At 37.9% G+C, this 21,407-nt stretch overlaps 1 protein-coding gene across 1 annotated transcript in view; it reads left to right on the top strand.

Annotated features, from left to right (window-relative positions):
• VEPH1 (ventricular zone expressed PH domain containing 1) overlaps positions 1 to 21,407 on the top strand; it is a 222,112-nt gene that overhangs the window by 14,810 nt on the left and 185,895 nt on the right. The window contains exon 3 of the mRNA XM_032408363.1: positions 11,435 to 11,650. Coding sequence (XP_032264254.1) covers positions 11,435 to 11,650 — 216 coding nt within the window. The remainder of the gene's footprint in view (positions 1 to 11,434; positions 11,651 to 21,407) is intronic.

The following is a 21,407-nucleotide window of genomic DNA, read 5'->3' on the forward strand; positions in this document are numbered from 1 at the left end:
TGGAACCATGAGATTGGCCTACAATTGTCCTTTCTTCCACTGTATTCCTTGGCTTTGGTATCAAGTTATATGTACTTGGTCATAAAATGAGCTGGGAAAAGTTTCCACATTTCTGTTATCTATAAGACTTTTATAAGATTGTGGCAATCTATTCCTTAATTTCATAGAAAACTATAAAACCCTCTTGGCACCATGCAGTTTTTTGGGGGGCGGGGTGCTGGTCAATTTTTAAATTACTGATTTCATTTCTTTGAAGAAAATTGGGGGGGCTTGCTTCAGTCACTTTTGGTAAAATATCTTTTCTAGGAAATTGTATATTTTATCCCAGTTTTCAAATTTATTGGCATAAAACTTTTTTTAAATTTTTTGTGTGTTCTGCTGTATCTGTATTTAAGTGCTCTTTTTCACTGATTTTTTTCATCAATACATTCAGAGCTTTGTCTTTTTAAAAAGCTTTTAGTTTATTAATCATTTGTATAGGGTCTTTTATTCTATTTCATTAATTTCTTTTTAAATGTTCACTTGTTTTCCTCTTTGATCTTTTTCTGGTTGTTTTCTATTCTTTTTCTAATCCCCTCAGTTATAGGATTAGCTTATTGTTTATTGTCATTGTTTATTTGCTTTACTTTCTTATTTTCTGGTATAAGCATTTGAGACCCTAAATTTCTTGCTAAGTACCGCTTAACATCATCCCACAAGTTTTTGAGATATAGTATTTTCATTATGAATTCTAAATTCTTATTTTGATTGTGATTTCCTCTTTGACTCATAATGACTTAGAAGTTTGTGTTTTAATTTCCTGAAGAATTTTTGTAATCTTTTTGTTGTTAAGTTAAAATTGAGCTGCATTGTTGTTGGACAACATGAATGGCATGATACCACTCTTTTAGGAGCGCTCGAGAATTGCTTTGTCGCACAGTTTATGGCCAATCTGTGTAACTAATAATGCAGCACTTACTATGTTCTAGGACTTTTCCTAAGAGCTTATCACATGTTAATATATTCAGTCCTTTCAATACATTTCTGAGATAAGTGTATAATATTATCTCCATTTTATAGGTAAGGAAACTGCAGCACAGAGAGGTTAATAATCTAACTTGTCCAAGATTATATAGCTAGTGAATAACTGGGCCAAGAATCAAGCCCAGAGAATTTGGATTCAGAAACCTCTAAGCCACCACACTATCCTGACTCTTTAGATGTTTTGTTTGTGTCTGAGAGGAATGTGTATTCTTGAATTAGTGAGTATAAGGTATTAAGTAAGTTGATGAAAGACCTCTTTTTGATTGTATTGTCTATGTTCTCTATATTCTCAATAAATTTGTGTTTGCTTAGACAGCCAAACGCTAAGAGAGGTGTTTAAAAATTTCCCACTATAATTTTGGGTTTGTTGATTTCTCCTTGTAATTTTGTCAAGATTGCTTTATAAATTTGGGAGCTTTTTTAAAAAATTGAAGTATAATTAACATACAATGTTACATTAGGTTCAGTGCACAACATATTGATTCAATAATTTTGTACATTACTCAGTGCTCCCTACAGTAAGTGAAGTCACCATTTGTCACCATACAAAGTTATCACAATACTGTAACTACATTCCCTATGTTGCACTTTTCATCTCTGTGACATTTATTTTATAACTGGAAGTTTGTACCTCTTAAATCCCCTTATTTTACCCATCTTCCCACCCAGCTCCTCTCTAGCAACCACCGGTTCTCAATACTTGAGTGTTTTTTTGTCTGTTTGTGTTCATTTGTTTAGTTTTTTAGATTCTACGTGAGTGAAATCATATGGTATTTGTCTTTCTCTGGTTTATTTCACTTAGTCCATCCATGTTGTCTCAAATGGCAAGATCTCATTCTTCTTTATGGCTGAGTAGTATTCCTCGTGTGTGTGTGTGTGTGTGTGTGTGTGTGTGTGTGTGTGCTTATTATGTATTAATACGTTTAGGATTGTTATTTATTCCTTGGAGAACTTTTGCTCTTATTATTACAAACTGTGCAACTTTATTCTGATAAGTTTTGCCTATTTTCTTTGGAGTAGTTGCCTATTTTCTCTTTTTCTAGCCTTTTATTATTTACCTTCTCATGTCCTTATGACTTAAATGTAATTTGTAAACACCATATAAGTAGATTTTTTAAATAATTCAAATTGAAAATTTGCCTTTTATTGGTAAATTTAGTCAATTTATATTTATCATGATAAATTATATATTTGGATATATTTCTCCATTTTACATTTCCTGATTTTCTAAATTTCTCTTTATCTTCTTTTCTGCATTTTTTTAGTTGAGTGAAACTTTATCCTTTCATTTTCTACCTCTATTGGCTCTGTTGGTTTGAAAGTTACATTCTATTTCTATTTTTTTGGTAGTTACCTTTAAAATTTTAGCAAATATAGTTGCCATATATTATCAATTCCAAGACAGTTTTCACCTATTTATAACTCTGAAACAAGTATATATTTTATAATTGATTACAATCTTACAATCCCTGTTGGCCAGGTATTAAGCATAATAAAGTTGCTATTGCCTACATGTGCATAAATTTTCCATAGCTTTTCATATTAACCTTCCAACTGAATTAGGTACATTCAGGTTAAATGTCCACTTAAAATGCTTCCAAAGCTTCTAGATTATAATGTGCTACTGAAACAAACACTTATTGGGTATGCAGGAAGGCATAGAAGGAAGCACTAGAGTATAAATTTTATATTAGTGAACAAAATATTCATCATTGCAGGAATGATAGGAATTCCATGTTTTCTTGCAAAATAATAACTGGGAGCTTTATGGAACCTAAAAAAGGATGTACTTTTTTGTTACTGAGATCTTTGTAAAATACTGTCTATTATACCACAATAAGTAATGCAACTGAAAGCAGGAAAAACAGGCAATTCTCTTGGAAGACATGAAAGAAATTTCAAAGAAATAAGAGGCTAGCCAGAACTATCAATTTATGTCTTGCATAGAATTCTCTTTAAGACCTGATATAACCCACAATGTAATTGGCAGTCTTCTCTCTTTCTTCATAATGGAAGATTTATAATTGACACCATCTTACATTTGATGGATTACGATGATGTCTAAAGTTATTCAATAGTTCTCTTCTCCTATTACCATCAGGACCTTGGAATACTTTCATGCCCCTCTTATATATTAGTGTTAAGCAGCACTTTTTATTTCACCTTAATACCCTTGAAGCTTTCTTTAAAATTACTGATGTTTAAAAAAATTCACCCAATGTTTGTTTCAAGCACCTAATATTTCCCCATTTTTTCCTCACTGTTCTTTTTCCCCATTGTCTTCCTCTCTTTTTTCTTCTGCATCCAAGTTTCCACTTTCTGAAGTATACATATTAAATATCCCTTCAGCGAAGATCTATTAGTGATAAACCCTCTCAATGTTTGTCTTTTCCGAAAAGATCCTTGTTTGCCCTTAACTTTGAATGATGATTACCTGGGCATGGATTTCTAGCTGGATAGTCTTTTTATTTCTCAGTAACTCCTACCATTGCTGTTATAAAATCCTCTGTCAGTTTGTCATTCTTTATACCTAATCTACTTTTTCTATGCTTTAATATTTTCTCTGTCTTTGGTGTATTCTATGGTTTCATTATTATGTGTCCAGCTGTGGTTTTATTTGTATATCCTTACTCAATCCTCATTGCATTTTGTGAGATTGAGGTTCATGTTTTTGTCATTTTTGGAAATTTAAAAAAAATCCTATATCAAATACTCTTTTCCATCTCATTTTTCCTTCTGGAAATTCTATTTACTCACTCATTTATGCATCCCACAAGTATTTTTTTGAGTACCTATTATCTTCTAGACATTGGGAATATAATCATAAACAAAGCAGACAAAACCACTACCCTCACATCCTTCATATTCTCTGAATTTATCCTCCATGCCTTTTGACCTCTTGTATTTTCCATCTCTATGAGATACATTATGTTTTCATTTCCTCAGCTCTATATTCCAATCCACTGAGTCTTTTTTTCAGCTGGATCTTATCCACTATTTCATTCATTCACGGAGTTTTTCATTTCTAGAAGTTTCTTTTGTTTCTTGTTTCTTTTTGATACCTTTTGTTCCTCTTAAAAGAGACTTGGTTTTTGTTTATAAGAAGAATTTTCCTTGATACATTGAATCATTTTGAACATCTAAGTGCATAATTTGAGGTCAGTAATTCCATTATCTGGTTTTTGATAGTCTAATATGCCCCAAGTTGTACATGCTGACATGTGCTCATATTGTCTTCGTTCCAATGTTTTATAAGTTTGGATTTTTGATTTTGGTTTAAATAGAGTTTCAGTCATGTGAGTACTGGATGGTTTTACCTGAGTGTTCACCCCTCAGAGTAGTTGTATGTTTGTTTCTGCTGGGAGCCCCAGTGACGGTATCAGCTCTGGGATCATTGGTCCTGCTGGTGTTGTTAGTGCCTCCACCTTGGAGATTCTTAGAAAGGTAGAATAAGTAAGGTATGTATACATGCGTGCTCTTGAAAGCAGGAAAAATGATACATATATAAATATATTATTAGTATGGATGCCATGTAGAATGTGACAGTAAGAGGAGAGTAAGTGTGTGGTCTTTTTGTGCTGTACATTATGAAGTGGTTGTGAAATGAATGTATAAAAAAATTGTACACATAAGGAAATATTTGTAACTCACTGTATGTTATAACATTTATCTGCACTTACTATGTGCCGGATACTGTTGTAAATCCTTTCCCTACATTAACTAATTTAATCCTCACAATAGTAGTAAGAGATAGATATTAATAATATCCTGATTTTAAGGATTAGGCAACTGAGGTACAGAGAGATAAGTGATTGCTCAAGATTGCAGAGCTGGTAAGAGCAGAATATGACTTTGAGCACAGGCAGTCTGACTCAAGTCTATACTTTTTTTTATTTAATTTAATTTTATTATGTTATGTTAATTACCATGTTCCATGATTCATTGTTTGTGTATAACACCCAGTGCTCCATTCAGTACGTGTCCTCTTTAATACCCATCACCAGGCTAGCCCATCCCCCCACCCCCCTCCCCTCTAGAACCCTCAGTTTGTTTGTTTTTTTTAATTTTTTATTGTTATGTTAATCACCATACATTACATCATTAGTTTTAGATGTAGTATTCCATGATTCGTTGTTTGTGCATAACACCCAGGGCTCCATGCAGAACGTGCCCTCTTTAATACCCATCACCAGGCTAACCCATCCCCCCACCCCCCTCCCCTCTAGAACCCTCAGTTTGTTTCTCAGAGTCCATATCTCTCATGGTTCGTCTCCCCCTCCAATTTCCCAACTGCTATGATATGCTCTCTCTCAAGGAAGGGAGGGAGAAATGATCCTCAAGACGTTTTCCTTCTTCTCTTCCAACTTCTACTCTTATGCCATTCCTACCACTAAATACTTTATTTCAGAGGTTCCACATAACCTTTAGCCAGCGGGTCATCCCCTGAAGACTGTTTACAGCATAAAGAAGTCTGATTGGTTTATGGTTTATGGATGTTGATGTGGAGGTGTGGTGTCTATAGCTGGGTAGGGGTGACCTATCCTGGTAACTAGACTTGGAGCAGCACAATGTGTCAATTTTTCATTGTCCCACCCTTATAATTTGACCTCCCTACCGCTTTAGAGTAAGTTACTTAAAAATTAACAATGACCAGGTTACTGTGAGAATGAACCTCTAAACCCAGTTTGATGGGTTTGATACTAAATAGATCTGGTTCTCAGAAGTTACTGATTTTAATATGCACAGGTACTGATTCAATGTTGAACTCAAACATAAACACATATGTATGCACATATATATTTCATAAGAGCAGGGTGGAATGTGAGTCAGGAAAACCCTAATTGCAAAGCTGATCCCATGCCAAAAAGCTTTAGACTATTCAATTACATAATTAAATTTTTTAAAAAATTTCTTTTGTCTTTTTAAATATTTGTTGAAGGAAGCAGTTAACAGCCTTTTGGGTTTTCAACCTTTTTTTGAGGAAACCTCCTTTTTGGAGAATGCTTTTCTTCATGTCATATGTAGGAATTTAAATTTATAATTTTTTTCAAGTTAAAAAATCTTTTCTTCTTAGTAAAGTGGCGTGTCATAGGAAACTCTTATCTACAAGAGATTCACAGTAATATCAAAATTCATAACTGATGCACCTATGCCTAATATATTAGTATGTTCACTAAAATTGTGACCAGTGTACACTGGTTTATCCTTATGGACAGCTGCTTAACTCTTCTAGTTAGAAATCTTAGAATCAGGATATATGCCTTTTGTTAAACAATTTTGCTGACACACTAATCTCTCTGTATACTCCAGCTTCATTCCAGAGTGCTCCTGTCAGAATTCTCCATCAAAGCTGTTCTCTTTTAAGCAGGAAACTGGAATCTTGGTGTTCATGAACCAAGACACTTACGTATGTCATGTACTTTTCACTGAGTTGCACCTTCCACTTTTACTGAGGCTTATTTCATCCAAATGGAAATCTCTTTGCTATTTATTGTTAAACTGTTGTTTAGACATGGTTTATTATGTTTCCCAAAGTCATCTATATAAACTCTGTTGTAACTGGTTTCCCAGGAAAGCAGATTTCAAAATGGCTGTTCCAAGGGAGGGACAAACCCCTGAGAGGGGCCATTCCCTTTGACAAAGAACAGTTTCTGCAGGCAGACTTGGGTCTGGACTGACAGCCGAGAAAATGAGTGCCTTTGTCCTAGAGGGGTCTATGGGCAATGTACCACAGTATCTACTACAGTCTACACCTCTCACCATTCAGATCTACCTGCTTTGTATAATAATTTCATTCTGTAAGGAAACAGCTTCTCTGAAATGCTTTTCCTAACAAAATTTACAAGAAGGTTAGTGAGAGGATCTATCATCTCTACCATACCAATTGCTATCAAGGCTGCAATTGGTACTCTGTGGTAGGCTGGATAATGCGCCCCCAAAGACATCTACCTGTAAATTTTATTTTGCATAGCAAAAGGGATTTTTCAGATATAATACAGTGAAGGATCTTGAGATGGGGAGATTATCCTATATTATCTGGGTGGGCCCAATATAATTATAGGGGAGCAAGAAGGTCAAGGGCCTTCTTTGAAGAAGAAGGAGGTGGGCTAATGGAAGCACAGATTTGAGTGATGCACTTTGAAGATGGAGGCTCATGGAGGTCATGAGCCAAGGAAAGCAGGGAACCTCTAGAAGCTAAAAAGATGTGGAAATGTATTCTCCCCTCAGAGCCTCCAGAGGAACCAGCCCTGCTGACACCTTGAGTTTTGCCCAGTGAGACTAAGTTTCAACTTTTGACCTCTGGAACTGTAGGTAAATAAATTTATCAACACAAATTCTTGAGCCGCTTAGCATGTGATAATAAGTTAGAGCAGCAACAAGAAAGCTAATACAGTGTCTCTCCTCTACCACCTATTCTAATTCTTACACCTTCAGCTGGCATCTCTGCTGATTTAAGTTGCTTCCTAGTTCGGTGACTCATATGCATTTTCCTGAGGGATCCGAGTCCCTGGTCCCCATGCCTCTCTCAGACTGTGATGGCTCCCTTGTCCATTTACCACCAAAATTGGGCAGGGAAATGCCTAGAGATGCTCCCATTACTTAATAGCAGCCCCACCTTTTCCTGATGATGTGGTCAATTACCTTTGCCAAGATGGGACTCTATTTTTTTTTTTTTTTTTGCTGGTCTTTTGATACAGGAGCTCGAAGTGACTGAGTTCGCAGGTGGTTCAGTATTCTACCCACAGGGAATTCAACACCATGGAATAGTCATTGTTTTAGTATGTATATTGCCTTCTAGAGGATTGTTCCTCATCCTCATAAGATATTAGGCTGAGTTGCTTCTTTGAAGACCTGCTCCATTGAACTATTAGTCCAGCAGTTTCAGGGCAGGGGAAAGAGATGTTATCATATGTGATAGGACTAATACATCCCTGATCAGGTGCCCACTGCTCTATCTCCTTTGCTATAAAGTGGTTCTGTAGTCTGAGGCAATGTTATGTGGGATCTTGTGTCAGCACACCAAATACTCTGTGATCCTTCAAATAGGAGCTCAGGCTTAGGCCCTGTGGGCAAGAAAGTCAAACCCAAACCTGGATCACATGTAAATCCCACTCAATGTAACTGATGTGCCTTCCAAGGTGGAAAAGGTCTTATGTAAATAACTTGCACCAAATGATTGATTGGTGTTCTTGAGGGATAGTGCCATTCTGGGGGTTCAGCATTGACCTCTGTTGCTAGCAAGTTGCATGTTTAGGTAATAGCAATATTAATAAGATCACCTTGGTGAATGGGAGCTTATGCTGTTGGGTAATGCATAGCTCTTGTTCCTCACACCAAGATTATTCCGTTTGTTCACCTATTGGATCACATTAGGGTGGTTATAATAAAGCCTTGGCTCATGTCACTTGGAATATAGTCTTCCTTTTATCAATGGCATTGGTTCTCTTTTCTATGTATCCTTATGTATGTATTCTCTTTATTACATAAAATACTCTTCATTACACATGATGCTGCTTGATATTTGAAGATAATGCCATTAAAAGTAACTTCTATTTACAAGGGCAATTGTGACCAAAGATAAGTGATTTTAGCCCAAGAGTATTCTCTGTTATTTTTCACCCTGAGAATGGCTTTGGCTTTTCTATTGCTGCAGAGATTTTTTTTTTTTGAGAAGTTAGAATCATTTTTTTTGCTCATTCATATTCTGTTTTGTCTCTATGACTTGGCTCCATTAAGAACCTATTTACTGCATAGCAGGATTCTGTTCTGGCATAAGTAATAATTCTGATGCAGTAAAATAAAGAATACAGTCACAAACAAAGGAGGAAGGTAAAAGAAAATATTCTAAAACAGTCTGCCAGACCAAGTGGTGTTCATTCAAGGAATGTGGGGGATGGATTAATATCTGGAAATTTCATATTATACGTTTACATAACACTCACATATGTGTGCTGGCTAAGAAAACATGCTTGGTTATCTCTGTAGATGCTAATAAGACAGTTAAAAATTAAAACAAATATATAAACTTTGACAATAGGAAGAAAGTGATGCATCCTATATGATTTTAAAATATTTACAGCATTTTCTAGCTTTTGACCATAAATTTTAAATCAAAAGTCAAGAACTAAAACCAAGAACTAAACCAGTATTCTTGCTTTTATCACTTTTATGTAAAATAGCTTAGGAAATTCTAGCCAACACAATAAGCCATGGAATATATAAAAGGTATGGATCCAATACAGAAATATTACTAGAACATCCAAGAAAATGATCTGAAAAAATATCATAGTCAAGAATTGAGCTAAACAGCTGGGTACAAAATGATTAAAAAAAATGCAGTTTGACTTAATCAGCAATAACTAATTAAAAGTTCTAATGAGGAAAAAATACAGATTTTGTTAACATCCACAACAGAGACATAAAGTACACTGGGAAACATCTTTAAAACTCTGTGGGGTTTACATGAAGAAAATGGCAAAATTAGTATTGTAAAAGAATTGGAAAATGGGACAAGCAAACAGAAAAGACAACTCTGAAATACAAACTGATGTGTATGAAACAATAACTAGGAACGGAATTATTCAATAAATGATGGTGGGAAAATTGATTAGCTATTTAGTAGAAAATGTTCATCTTTACTTCTATACACAGCAGATAGATTTAAGAGCTAAATGAATAGTTAAAAGATTAATTTCTAAAGTACCATATGTTAAATGTTTTAAGTTTTCTTTTTCTAATCTAGAAAAAATGCAAGAGAATTTTTATTAAACCTTTGGATGAGGAAAGTTTGAAGTTAAAAAACAAAGCCATTAAATGAATCACAGGAAAGCAAGGAGTACATATAGGGGGTTATTTGCATGCTTAGAGTCTCTATGCCCAATACATAGAAACTGTGAACATGATTTTCCCAGGGCAGGGAACAGGGGTGAGAGGGAGACTAACTTTTCACTGTGAACCTTCCTTTGTATCTTTTGTTTTTTTGTACTGTGTTCATGTATTACTTTTTCAAAAAAATAACTCAAATTTCCAGTTTAAAAAAGAACAAACAATGAAATCCCAAAAGGTTGACAGATTTGGCTCTTTAAAAACTTAGCACGTCAATAGATAACAGCAAAGAAACTAAAAATGATGAAACATGGAGACATATTCACAATCAATATGCCAAGTATTAACTTAATAGCCTTGGTAGAAAAAGATATCAAAGGAGGATCCCAAAACTTGAAGTCATCTCGGGAAAACCTGACACAGGATACAGTGGGCAATTCCCAAAGGAAGAAATACAAATGGCCAATAAGCATGTGAAAATACTCAACCTCACTTCTGACCAAGGAAAGTCCAAGTAAAACAGTAATGAGATAACTGTTTTTCACTGATCAAATTAGCACAAATTAACAATACTCTGTGCTTGCAAAGGCAATGGGGAAAGCATGTTTTCACCCAGCTGATGGGAATATATATACATCAGTAAGACCTTTCTGGAAAGTAGTTTGGCAGTATGTATCATGAGCCCTAAAAATGTTCCTGTCCTTTGTCTCAGAAATTTCCACTTCCGGAGAATCTAGACCATAACAAATCTAAGTATGGAGAGGGCTTCATGCATAAGATGTTTACTGCAGAATTAGATACAATAGCTAAACCAGATTGTTAGGCTGGAGCTTTCAGTAGGACAGAGAAGCCCCATCACTTCCCATCTCTAACAGTACATGATGGTGTAAGGATCAGATTGCTTCACTGCTTGATTATATTTTCATTTTTGTCAGTCTGCCAGGCCATGGACCGACCAATTTTCCAAATTAAAATGATGGGCCTATTTTTCACATTTAGATGTTCTGGAGGGTCGTATTACCTCCCGGTAAAGATGATTAGATATTTGAGGGAGAATTAAATAGTTCAATGAAGGGAACTTTGGTTGGGGAAAGCTAACGTGGATTTGGTAGTTATTTGAACTGAAAAGAGAGAGCTGAGATGATGTGTTCTGTTGTGTAGAGAAAGAGAAGGGATGTTTATGAGGGGAAATTGGAGGATGATTTGAAACATTTCACAAAAATCACTGAAATGTCAGAGGAAAAAAAGTCAACCCTGACCTGTAACAGACTTAGAAGCCGAAACAGCCTGAAAATTAAACCCACTTGGCAAGTGAATAATTAAGCTCCTTTGGACTCTCCCTGCTCCCTGGCTGTGGATCTGTGACAGCAGGAACCTGCTGTTTCAGCACATTTGCATATCACCTTGTCCACCAGATTCTCACCTCCAAGGAAGAAGGCCCTCATCGTATTGGGGCTTTCAACCTCACCCCTTAGCGTACGGTATGGCATACCCATTTGCCAAGTGAATAAGTTGATATGTTGTCAGTCCTTTGAAAGATAACTTTCCAGAGTGTTATTTAACATGAAGGTTTTCTTTCAACTAGGATTACCAGACCAATAACAATGACCAAGCTGTGGTTGAAATCTGTATCACGCGAATCACGACAGCCATCAGAGAGACGGAGTCAATTGAGAAACATGCCAAGGCCCTTGTGGGGCTCTGGGATTCCTGCCTGGAGCACAACCTGAGGCCCTCTGGGAAAGATGAAGACACTCCCCATGCAAAAATTGCTTCTGATATCATGAGTTGCATTTTACAGGTATGTCATTGCTCATCATCATGCTCTTTGATACCGGTTTGCAACTTCGGTGAACACATGGTATCTCTGAACCAAGAGCTAATGTTTCTCTAGCCTTTAGATCCTGTAAAAAGATACGACAAACCATCAATAGCTGAGCCCCACAAGGCTCTAGAGAGCCTCAACTGTCTGCAAGACACACTGTGGGGAATTCAAAGTAATACCACAGCAAGCTCCAATCTATTTAGAGAGATAAGACATGTGCATATCAAAACCTAACATTAATGTATGCCAAGATCCAAATGATGAATACTGGAAAATTCAGAAAAAAAGACTTCTTTTATCCAAGGAGACTAAAGAGGGGGTGGAGTCTGAACTGAGGGACCATGAGCTTGGAATATGTGGAGAGAAGTGACTAAGTCATTTTTACATGTACTTCTATATGCATTGTGAATTTGCCATGATAATAATATTTGCCTATTCTAACTGCCTGGCTGGCTCAGTAGGTAGAACATGCGACTCTTGATCTCAGGGTCATGAGTTCGAGCCCCATGTTGGACGTGGGGCCTACTTCAAAAAAAAAAAAAATTCCTTCTTCTGGTGTAAACATGGATTTGGAATTTGGGCTCAGCCACAAACCAATTATGTAAGATTGAAATGGTAGGGAAGTCACTTAACTTCCCAAGCCGCAGTTTCTTGCCTATAAAATACAGATGAAACGACATTGTTTAGGACAAATTTTACCAACCAGTAAATGTTGGTGATGTTGATAGGTGTTTCTCAAAAGAGAATTCTGTGGTCAAATAAGTTTGGAAATACTGAATTCATTTTTCCGTTTTGGGCTATCATATGTTTCATAGCATATTAAAGGCTCTGAAAAGTCCTGCGATTAAGAAAGCTGGTTAATTTTGTTTAGTACAGTACTTTTGATTCTGATGTGCCCATGAAACTTCCTTTCCCCTCCCTACCCCCAAAACAATGGTTTCTGAGCACAGCTCAGGAAATTCTGGTTATGTGGGAGTGTTGCACTGTGTGTGACATCTAATATCAGCCTCTTTTCTTCTTCCTCCTCGTCCTCCTCTTTGTTCTCCTCTCCCTCCCCCTCTCCCTCCCCCTCCTCTTCACAGTGGTCTATACTTAAGTGGACCATGTTCCATTTTGTCTGTCTAGACCAGACACTGCTCTACTGAACAAAAGACTACACACCCTGTCACACTGTTTTTCCTTTGCCCCCAGGGTTAGGGATAGGAGGGGAGGAAATGGGGATTTCAGAAAAATTAGTGAAAGATTAATGCTGCATGGATATACAAAACAAAGACCTAATACACCTGTTCTTCGCTGATTACCTTAAATGTTATTGACATTCATCAGAAACATAGATTATCTTACTCCAAAGTGCCATTCCACAGACATTCAGACAGAAATTCACAAATCATCCATACTCTCTAGCTCCCACTGTGATTTCAAAACCATTTTTGAGTCTGGACTCTAGAGTGGCACTATCCAATAGAAATGGACAATAAGCTACAAACAGAAGCCACATATGTAATTTCAAATTTTCTAGTAGCCACATTAAAAAGAAGAAAAAAGGAACAGATGAAATTCATTTGATAACATATTTTCCTTAACCCAGTATATCCAAAATATTATTATTTCAACATGTAATCAATATAAAAAATTAATGAGATATTTTACTTCTGTTGTATACCAACTCCTATAAATCTGGTGTGTGTTTTAGCACATGTTACTTTGGAGTGGTCACGTTTCAGGTGCTCAGTTGCTTCCCATGGGTCGTGGCTCCTGTGTCAGCAGAGTTCTAGAGAGTCAGGAAGTCTTTCTGGATGGAGACCACATTTGAAAGGGTTATGAGAAAAGAGTGGCAATTTCACCAGGTAGGAAAGGTGAAGCGAGAGGACATTTCAAGCAGACAAAACATTCCAAGCTTGTGCAAAAGTCCAGATTTGTGAACTGAGATCAAGGTCAAAGAATTTTAAGCAGGCTGCCCTTCAAACCTCCCCAAATTTAAAAATAAAGGGGATGTTTCATTCTGGGCGAAGGCATTAGGTCTCCTACTTAAAAAGGGGGTTGGAGCACTGGGTGTTATCCACAAATAATGAGTCATGTAACACTACATCAAAAACTAATGAAATAGGGGCGCCTGGGTGGCTCAGTCGTTAAGCGTCTGCCTTCAGTTCAGGTCATGATCCCAGGGTCCTGGGATCAAGCCCCGCATCGGGCTCCCTGCTCATCAGGAAGCCTGCTTCTCCCTCTCCCACTCCCCCTGCTTGTGTTCCTTCTCTCGCTGTGTCTCTCTCTGTCAAATAAATAAATAAAAATCTTAAAAAAAACAAAAACAAAAACTAATGAAGTACTGTATGGTGACTAACATAACAATAAAATAAATTTTTAAAAAGGAGCGAGGGTTGGAGGTGGGGAGCAAATAAAAACACTAAACTTGATGCTGATCAGTGACTCCAAGGAAATGAATGTGTAAGACTATTGAGAGCACGGCCCTAAGCACAGGCACTGATATTTTAGGAAGGGACAGAGAACGGGGTTACGGGATAAGCCTCTTGGTTGACAAGGACAAGTGAGTCACAGAAAGGGGCAACTCCAGGGGCGCCTGGATGGCTCAGTCGTTAAGGATCTGCCTTCGGCTCAGGTCATGATCCCAGGGTCCTGGGATCAAGTCCTGCATGGAGCCCCGCATGGAGCCCCGCATGGAGCCCCGCATGGAGCCCCGCATGGAGGCCGGCATCAGGCTCCCTGCTCCGCAGGAAGCCTGCTTCTCCCTCTCCCACTCCCCCTGCTTGTGTTCCCTCTCTTGCTGTGTCTCTCTCTGTCAAATAAATAAAATCTTTTAAAAAGCGGGGGGCGGCTCCAGCCTGAAGGGCCAGTGTGGACACAGGCTGTTCACTGTGCGCTCTTGGAGGAGGCAGAAGGTATTAAATGGAAGGCAGGGAGCCCTAAAGGCAACCTTGCTTTTTGGCAAAGTTCAGTGATCTGTGCAGGCCACCCTTGGGGATGTGATTCCAGAAAGTCAGCCCCAAGATCCAAAGGCAAGGCTGTGGTTGCAACTTTGCTGTGTAGCTTTGATCAAATTTTAAGGGAAAATTTTTGGCCTGTGGTAAATATCAAAAACACGATTTTGTATTACATATAATTTAGGATCTTGTGGGAACCATGTAGAAATCCAGATGACTCATATTCGGTTCTGTTTTTTCAGTAAAATAAAACCGTAGATTTTTTTTTAAAACTTTAAAGCCAACCTCTTAGCATTTGAGCTTGCACAAAACCCCCAAAACAACAAAACAACAAAGAAAGAGTGATTCCTTCTCCGCCCATCTACATCCCCAGATAAGCGATGCCAGAATCACACTATCAGGTGTGGACCTACCAGTTCTTCCCACATCCTTGGCCACTTTAACTCAAATTTTTTTTTTCTGGACATTTCACTATCATTTCAAGCTAAATATTTTCACACACATAGAAACCTTCTGTCTTTTTTCCCCCACATTGCTTTTTTAACCTACACTCCAAACCTACTTCAGGTGACTCCTTCCTTTTCCACTTTTAATTAGTAATTATATATTTAATTATTTCTTTTCTTGACCCCCAACATTTATGAACTTGCCACATTGACCTTAAAGCAGTTTTTAAAATTCCAGTATTCACCTTCCATCCATTCCTCAGTCCAAAATCAGTACCAGTACTCACATGCACTTGTGAGTTCTGGTTTCTTTTGCCTTGGGTGACATGTTTTTACAAACTTACCCCATGTCCTTAAACAAGTCTCACAACCTGTCCTTTATAAAACAGAGGATGAACCAGATGATCTCTCAGGTCACCTTCCAGTCTAAAATTCTGACTCCTGTAGGAGATGCTGAGAGGTAGATTAGCAAAGAGCTTTGGAGCTTGAGGGCCTTCGAGTCAAATGCTCTTGGTCTTATATAAATGAGAGCTTGGCAAGTCATCAGAAAGTAATTATTTTTCTTTTTTGTAGATGGACCAACTGTCCATTCACCTTGATTCTACACTTCAATTTTCTTATTCCCTCTTCAGTTAGTGCTATATAAGATTCAAAGTCTGTCCCTGGCTGGCCTTGCATGCGAAGTGCCTTGGGCATTTTTGAGAGCATTTCCTTTGCAGCTCTTAGAGGCAGAATTGGTTATCTTGATCCAGAAGTTTATTCAGTAGGCAATCCCAGCTCTACCATTTACTTGCAGTGTGATCTTGGGCAATTTTATCTTTCTGTGCCTTGATTTCCTCATCTGTAAAATGCTGCAGCTGTCTCATGAGTTTGTTGTGAGGATTACATCGTCATTAGATAATAGACGTAAAATATTTGGGACACAGGAAATGCTGCATGAGTATTAATTCTGGTTGGCATTATCATCATCTGTAGAAAACTCTAAAATAGCACTCAGTGCTTTCTAACAAGCTATTCATTTCATTATTTATTTTAGCCATTGTTCATCCTTGTCTCCCCCTCCCCAAAATAGCAGCTCTGTTTTATTGATGTAGTCCCAGCACCTAGAATAGTGAATAGCACACAGTAAGTGCTCAAAATAATATTTATTGAATGAATGAATGAATGAATGAATGAGGATTGAATAGATCAGGAGATGTGGCTGCCCTCTGGATTCTGCAGAACAGCTATGTTTCTCTCTAGAATGGGTCCCAGTACTTATTCGTCAGTTAATGCCACACAAGACAATGGCAAAAAAATGGGAGGAGACTGGGACACAACCTCCCAGGTTACTGAGACCCACTCTCTTATTACCTGTCTGAAAATACACTGGGAAAATTTAGGTGTATGTGCCATTTAGATTATATATATACCCATGCTGCTAAGAACCAAGCATTTTATATATAAATCCAAAATTTGCTTGATTATCTGATCAGTGATGCAGGGTGAAAAGCCATAAAACAGTGATTTTAATAAGTGACACTTAATATTTCTTGAGATTACTCTTTTACGGCTTTTAGTTGAATTCAAAGCCCAAGAACCAAAGAGCTTTTTAGTTGCTATCATCTCAGATAGATATCTTTCACTTCGCTTTATACTTTTCAATTTCAAAACTCTGGGAAATGTTCCCAAAGCCCATGTTTTCAAAAGGAAAACCTCCACCAAAAGCTCAAATTGGTGCTAATCTAGTTAAGAAATATAATTCTTGGCATCCATAGAACAAAGATCTTTTGTTCTGCTTCTATAGCTAAAAATAACTGTCCCCATGAGCAAGTTTTTTTGTTTTTTTTTTTTTAATCTACCCTGTACCTCACTGAATGTGTTCCCTGAGTACTGGGCACTGAATTGTGTGTAAGATGATATGCATATCAACAGGCTCACATCTGCACTGAGAGGCAAGGGCCATCATAAGCTCCAGCATTAACAGCTGCTATTAACGTGGTTTATTTGTACAGGTGGTCATTGGACTTTCTCTGCGTGTGTACCATTAACATTCCTGTGATCTAAATAATCCTAAAGATAACATAAATTAATGGGCCTGAGATCTACTGTGTTAGCAACTCCTTTTTCTTCACTTAAGAGTGAAGTTCGGCCATTAGAAGGAGGTTGTATGGTACCTGTTAGGTCCATGGGACCTGTGTCTTTCTAGCCTCTTCTTGGCCTCCCAGGCCCTCATTCATATCCTGTTTCTGTCATCAGTGCCATGGCTTCTTGATACACTAGAAATGGTCTAGACACTAGTTAGAGATTGAAAGCCTTTGGTAGTAATTCCATGGTGTTTATACAAACAATTTGCTCTTTGCTTAATGTTTTACTCCCCCTGTCATTTGTGAGATATCCAGATGACATATGTGGGAGGAAAATAGAAAAGTTGAGTGTGTTAAAGTTTTGTTTTGTTTTTTAATAATGACATTATACTTTTATTTTATATTTGACTTTATTTTATTATTTATTTAGTTTTAGTAGTTTCAGAGGTTGGATTTACTGATTCACCAGTTGCATATAATACCCAATGCTCATTACATCAAGTGCCCTCCTTAATGCCCATCATCCAATTACCCCAACTCCCCTCCAGCAACCTTCAGTTTGTTTCCTAGAGTTCACCATCTCTTATGGTTTGACTCTCTATTTTCATCTTATTTTATTTTTCCTTCTCTTCCCCTATGTTCATCTGTTTTGTTTCTTAAATTCTACATATGAGTGAAATCATATAGTATTTGTCTTTCTCTGACTGCCTTATTTTGCTTAGCATAATACCCTCCAGTTCCATCCATGTCATTGTAAATGATAAGATTTCATCCTTTTTGATGGATGAGTAATATTCCATTATATATATATATACATATATACCACTTCTTTATCCATTCATCTGTCGATGGATGTCTGGGCTTTTTCCATATTTTGGCTGTTGTGGACATTGTTGCCATAAACATCGGGATGCAGGTGCTCCTTCAAATCACTATGTTTGTATCCTTTGTATAAATGCCTAGTAGAACGATTGCTGGGTTAGAGGGTAGCTCCATTTTTAACTTTTTGAGGAACCTCCATACTGTTTTCCAGAGTGACTTCACCAGTTTGCATTCCCACCAACACTGTAAGAGGGTTCCCCTTTCTCTGCATCCTCACCAACATCTGTTGTTTCCTGAGTTCATTTTAGCCATTCTGATGGGTGTGAGGTGGTATCTCATTGTGGTTTTGATGTCTTCTTTGGAGAAATGTTCGTTCGTGTCTTCTGCCCATTTCTTGACTGGACTTTTTTGTTGTTTGGGTGTTGAGTTTGATAAGTACTTTATAGATTTTGGATACAAGCCCTTTATCTGATAAAACATTTGCAAATATCTTCTCCCATTCTGTAGGTTCCCTTTTAGTTTTCTTGTCTGTTTCCTTTGCCGTGCAGAAGCTTTTTATCTTGACGAAGGCCCAATAGTTGATTTTTGCCTTTGTTTCCCTTGCCTTTGGAGATGTGTCTAGCAAGAAGTTGCTAAATCTGAGGTTGAAGAGGTTACTGCCTGTGTTCTCCTCTAGGATTTTGATGGATTCCTGTCTCACATTTAGGTCTTTCATCCATTTTGAGTTTATCTTTGTGTGTGGTGTAAGAAAATGGTCCAGTTTCATTCTTCTGCATTTTTAAAAGTATACTGTCATTATTAAAAAACAGTGACATACTTTTAAAAAAATTTTACACATTTCACTTAGAATCACACTTCAAAGACTTTAATAGCTGCCTGCTATTTTTTTCTAGAACATCTAGAATTGTTATAAGAAGAATGTGATGGAATTGGTTAAGACAACCTGTTCTTTCATGGTTGTTGGCAAACATTAGCTCACCCCCAAGGTTTAAAAATATCAGTTGCTGGGAATACTGATTTTCATTGATCTTTCACTGTCTGTGTTCACAATTAGTAGGAACATGAGTTGTACTTCCCAATGCTACCATCTGTGGTTTCTAAGCAAATTACAGGTAAATGTGCTTGGAGATGTAGTCCTATAATGGAAGATGTGTACTTCTCTAGCTGCAAGTTGTTCTTGGCTAAAGACTCGGAGTAGAAAAAGTAAACCTGGGCACAAAGTTCTTTGTTGGAAAGCTCTGAGAATTGTGTGATTGTGTTCCACTCTCAAAACTAGGGCTTTGATCAGTGCTGACAGGGATAAAGATGTGTCATCTAAAAGTTAAACTAGCAAAAATCTACGCATAATGGAAAGATTGGCTGTCTGTAGGGGCAACCTAAAAAATTGTATAGGTGAGACTGAGGGGTTTGGGAAATACCCAAATGCTATAATTCAAGTAACTTAACTATTACCTCAAGGGAGCAGGGATAGAATAAGATTATAATAGAGAAAAAGGACAAATGAATTGGCCTTGGTAAACACCACTTCCTAAACATACTCTAAAGAATATGTCAACAAGGGGTACCTGGGTGGCTCAGTCGGTTAAGCGGCTGCCTTCCGCTCAGGTCATGATCCCAGGGTCCTGGCATCGAGCCCCACGTCGGGCTCCCTGCTCGGTGGAGACTCTGCTTCTCCCTCTCCCTCTGCCTGCCTCTCTGTCTACTTGTGCTCTCTCTCTATCTCTCTGTCAAATAAATAAATAAAATCTTTAAAAAAAAAAAAAAAAGAATATGTCAACAAAAAGGAGGCTGCTCAGTAGGGGGTCATTATTATGGCACAATTAGCAAAATTACCCAGCACTGTTTTGTGTGTGTGTTGGTAGGGGGAGGGCGTAATGGGTAGAGACTGAATCTGATGGACAGGAAAGTTCCAGTCAGTCACTAGAGATGGGGATTTGGTTATGGGGTAGGATTGTGATTTTAGTTGGGTTTCACCATGGCCTGAATGACTTAACCCTCAGGATCTCTCTCTGCTCTTATCTGATTTTGTGCCCATCAGTGAACATTCTGGTTAGTCATCTGGTTCCTGATATCCTGATAATGTGAAAGAGTCTGACCTAGGAAAGACCCTCACTGTAGATGAGTAAACTGGCATGCCTGATTATGCACCTAGCTTTTGGAAATCCCTTGGTGTGAGTTAGCATCAGTGGATCCAAACAATTCTGTCTGGCCTGACTAAGCACACACTCAGACTTCTAAAGCTGAAAGGCAGGGAGCAGCCAGCCTCCCAGGGAGGCCTCACAGCTCATCACATCAGTAATGGCCCAGTCCAATCAGGCCTAATTAAATTCACCAGGAGAGGAAATACTCTAGATAAAGTCAAAGCCTGGTATCAGAGAAGTCTGGCTGCAAGCCATTGTCCCAATAGGAACCATGTTAGGAACTCTAAGAAGGATAGGACAGAAACCTAGTGAGTGGAACTGCTATAGAAGCACAGATTTGTCACAAAGGGATAGATTCAGAACTTGCAAGATGGCTGACTTAAATGTGGGATATCAGGTTAGGTTTTTGAATACTTACTTTCTCTGCTCAGGAGTCAGATTGACCCTTGAATCTAGAAAACGGGTGGAACTATAGAAATGGATTAAGGCTTTATAGGTCTATTTTTGTTTCTAGGGACTGAGAGGGGAAAAAAGCTTAAGCATAAAAGAGTTAATTGACTCATTTGGAAAAATTGGAGGCTAATATTGGCCTCAGGCACAGCCTAATGCATGGGGCACAAATGATGTCACCAGGACCTATTTTCTCTCAACTTGTCTCTCAAGTAGATGCATGTTGCCTTGACTCCCATACAGATTCTCTCCTACTGAGGACACAACCTGGCAGCGGCTACTCTTAGTCTTCCATTCTCACCACCTTGGATTCAATAGAAGAGAGAATCTCTTTCACAGAGCCTTTTAATGATTCCTTAACTGTAAATGGGTAACTTGCCCATTCTTGAACCTACCATTTGGACCAAAGAAATGTGATTCTCTGACTGGTCAATGTCTGAGTTATTTGATGACTCCTGAAGCCAAGGGTGCAAATGCCCTCATTAGAAAGAAGTATCATGGCACCTTGGCCATAGAAGTAGGAATCTGCTAACGAGTGTGTAACAACTCACCTGCCCAATCAACTAGGACTGAAAATGGATGGCATTGGAGGTTCAGACCCATACTCAGCCATTGCTAGCAGTAACATGAGCAAGACACATGGGAGCAAATGGGCCCCCCACCTCCGTGCCTCCCTTCCCATCACATTATGTTCCTGATGACAACTATCACAATAGATTTACATTTTCTTCATTAGTTATTCAGTTCTCAGATGTTTATTGAACACCTACCCCAAACCCAGAATTGTGGGAAGTATTAGAGGGAAAAATCCACAGGTGGAAAGATATAAGCACTTTTCACATGAATGGTTACAGAAAAACAACTACCTT

Source organism: Phoca vitulina, unplaced genomic scaffold (genome assembly GCF_004348235.1).
Source record: "Phoca vitulina isolate PV1807 unplaced genomic scaffold, GSC_HSeal_1.0 scaffold10, whole genome shotgun sequence".
Taxonomy (NCBI): Eukaryota; Metazoa; Chordata; class Mammalia; order Carnivora; family Phocidae; genus Phoca; species Phoca vitulina.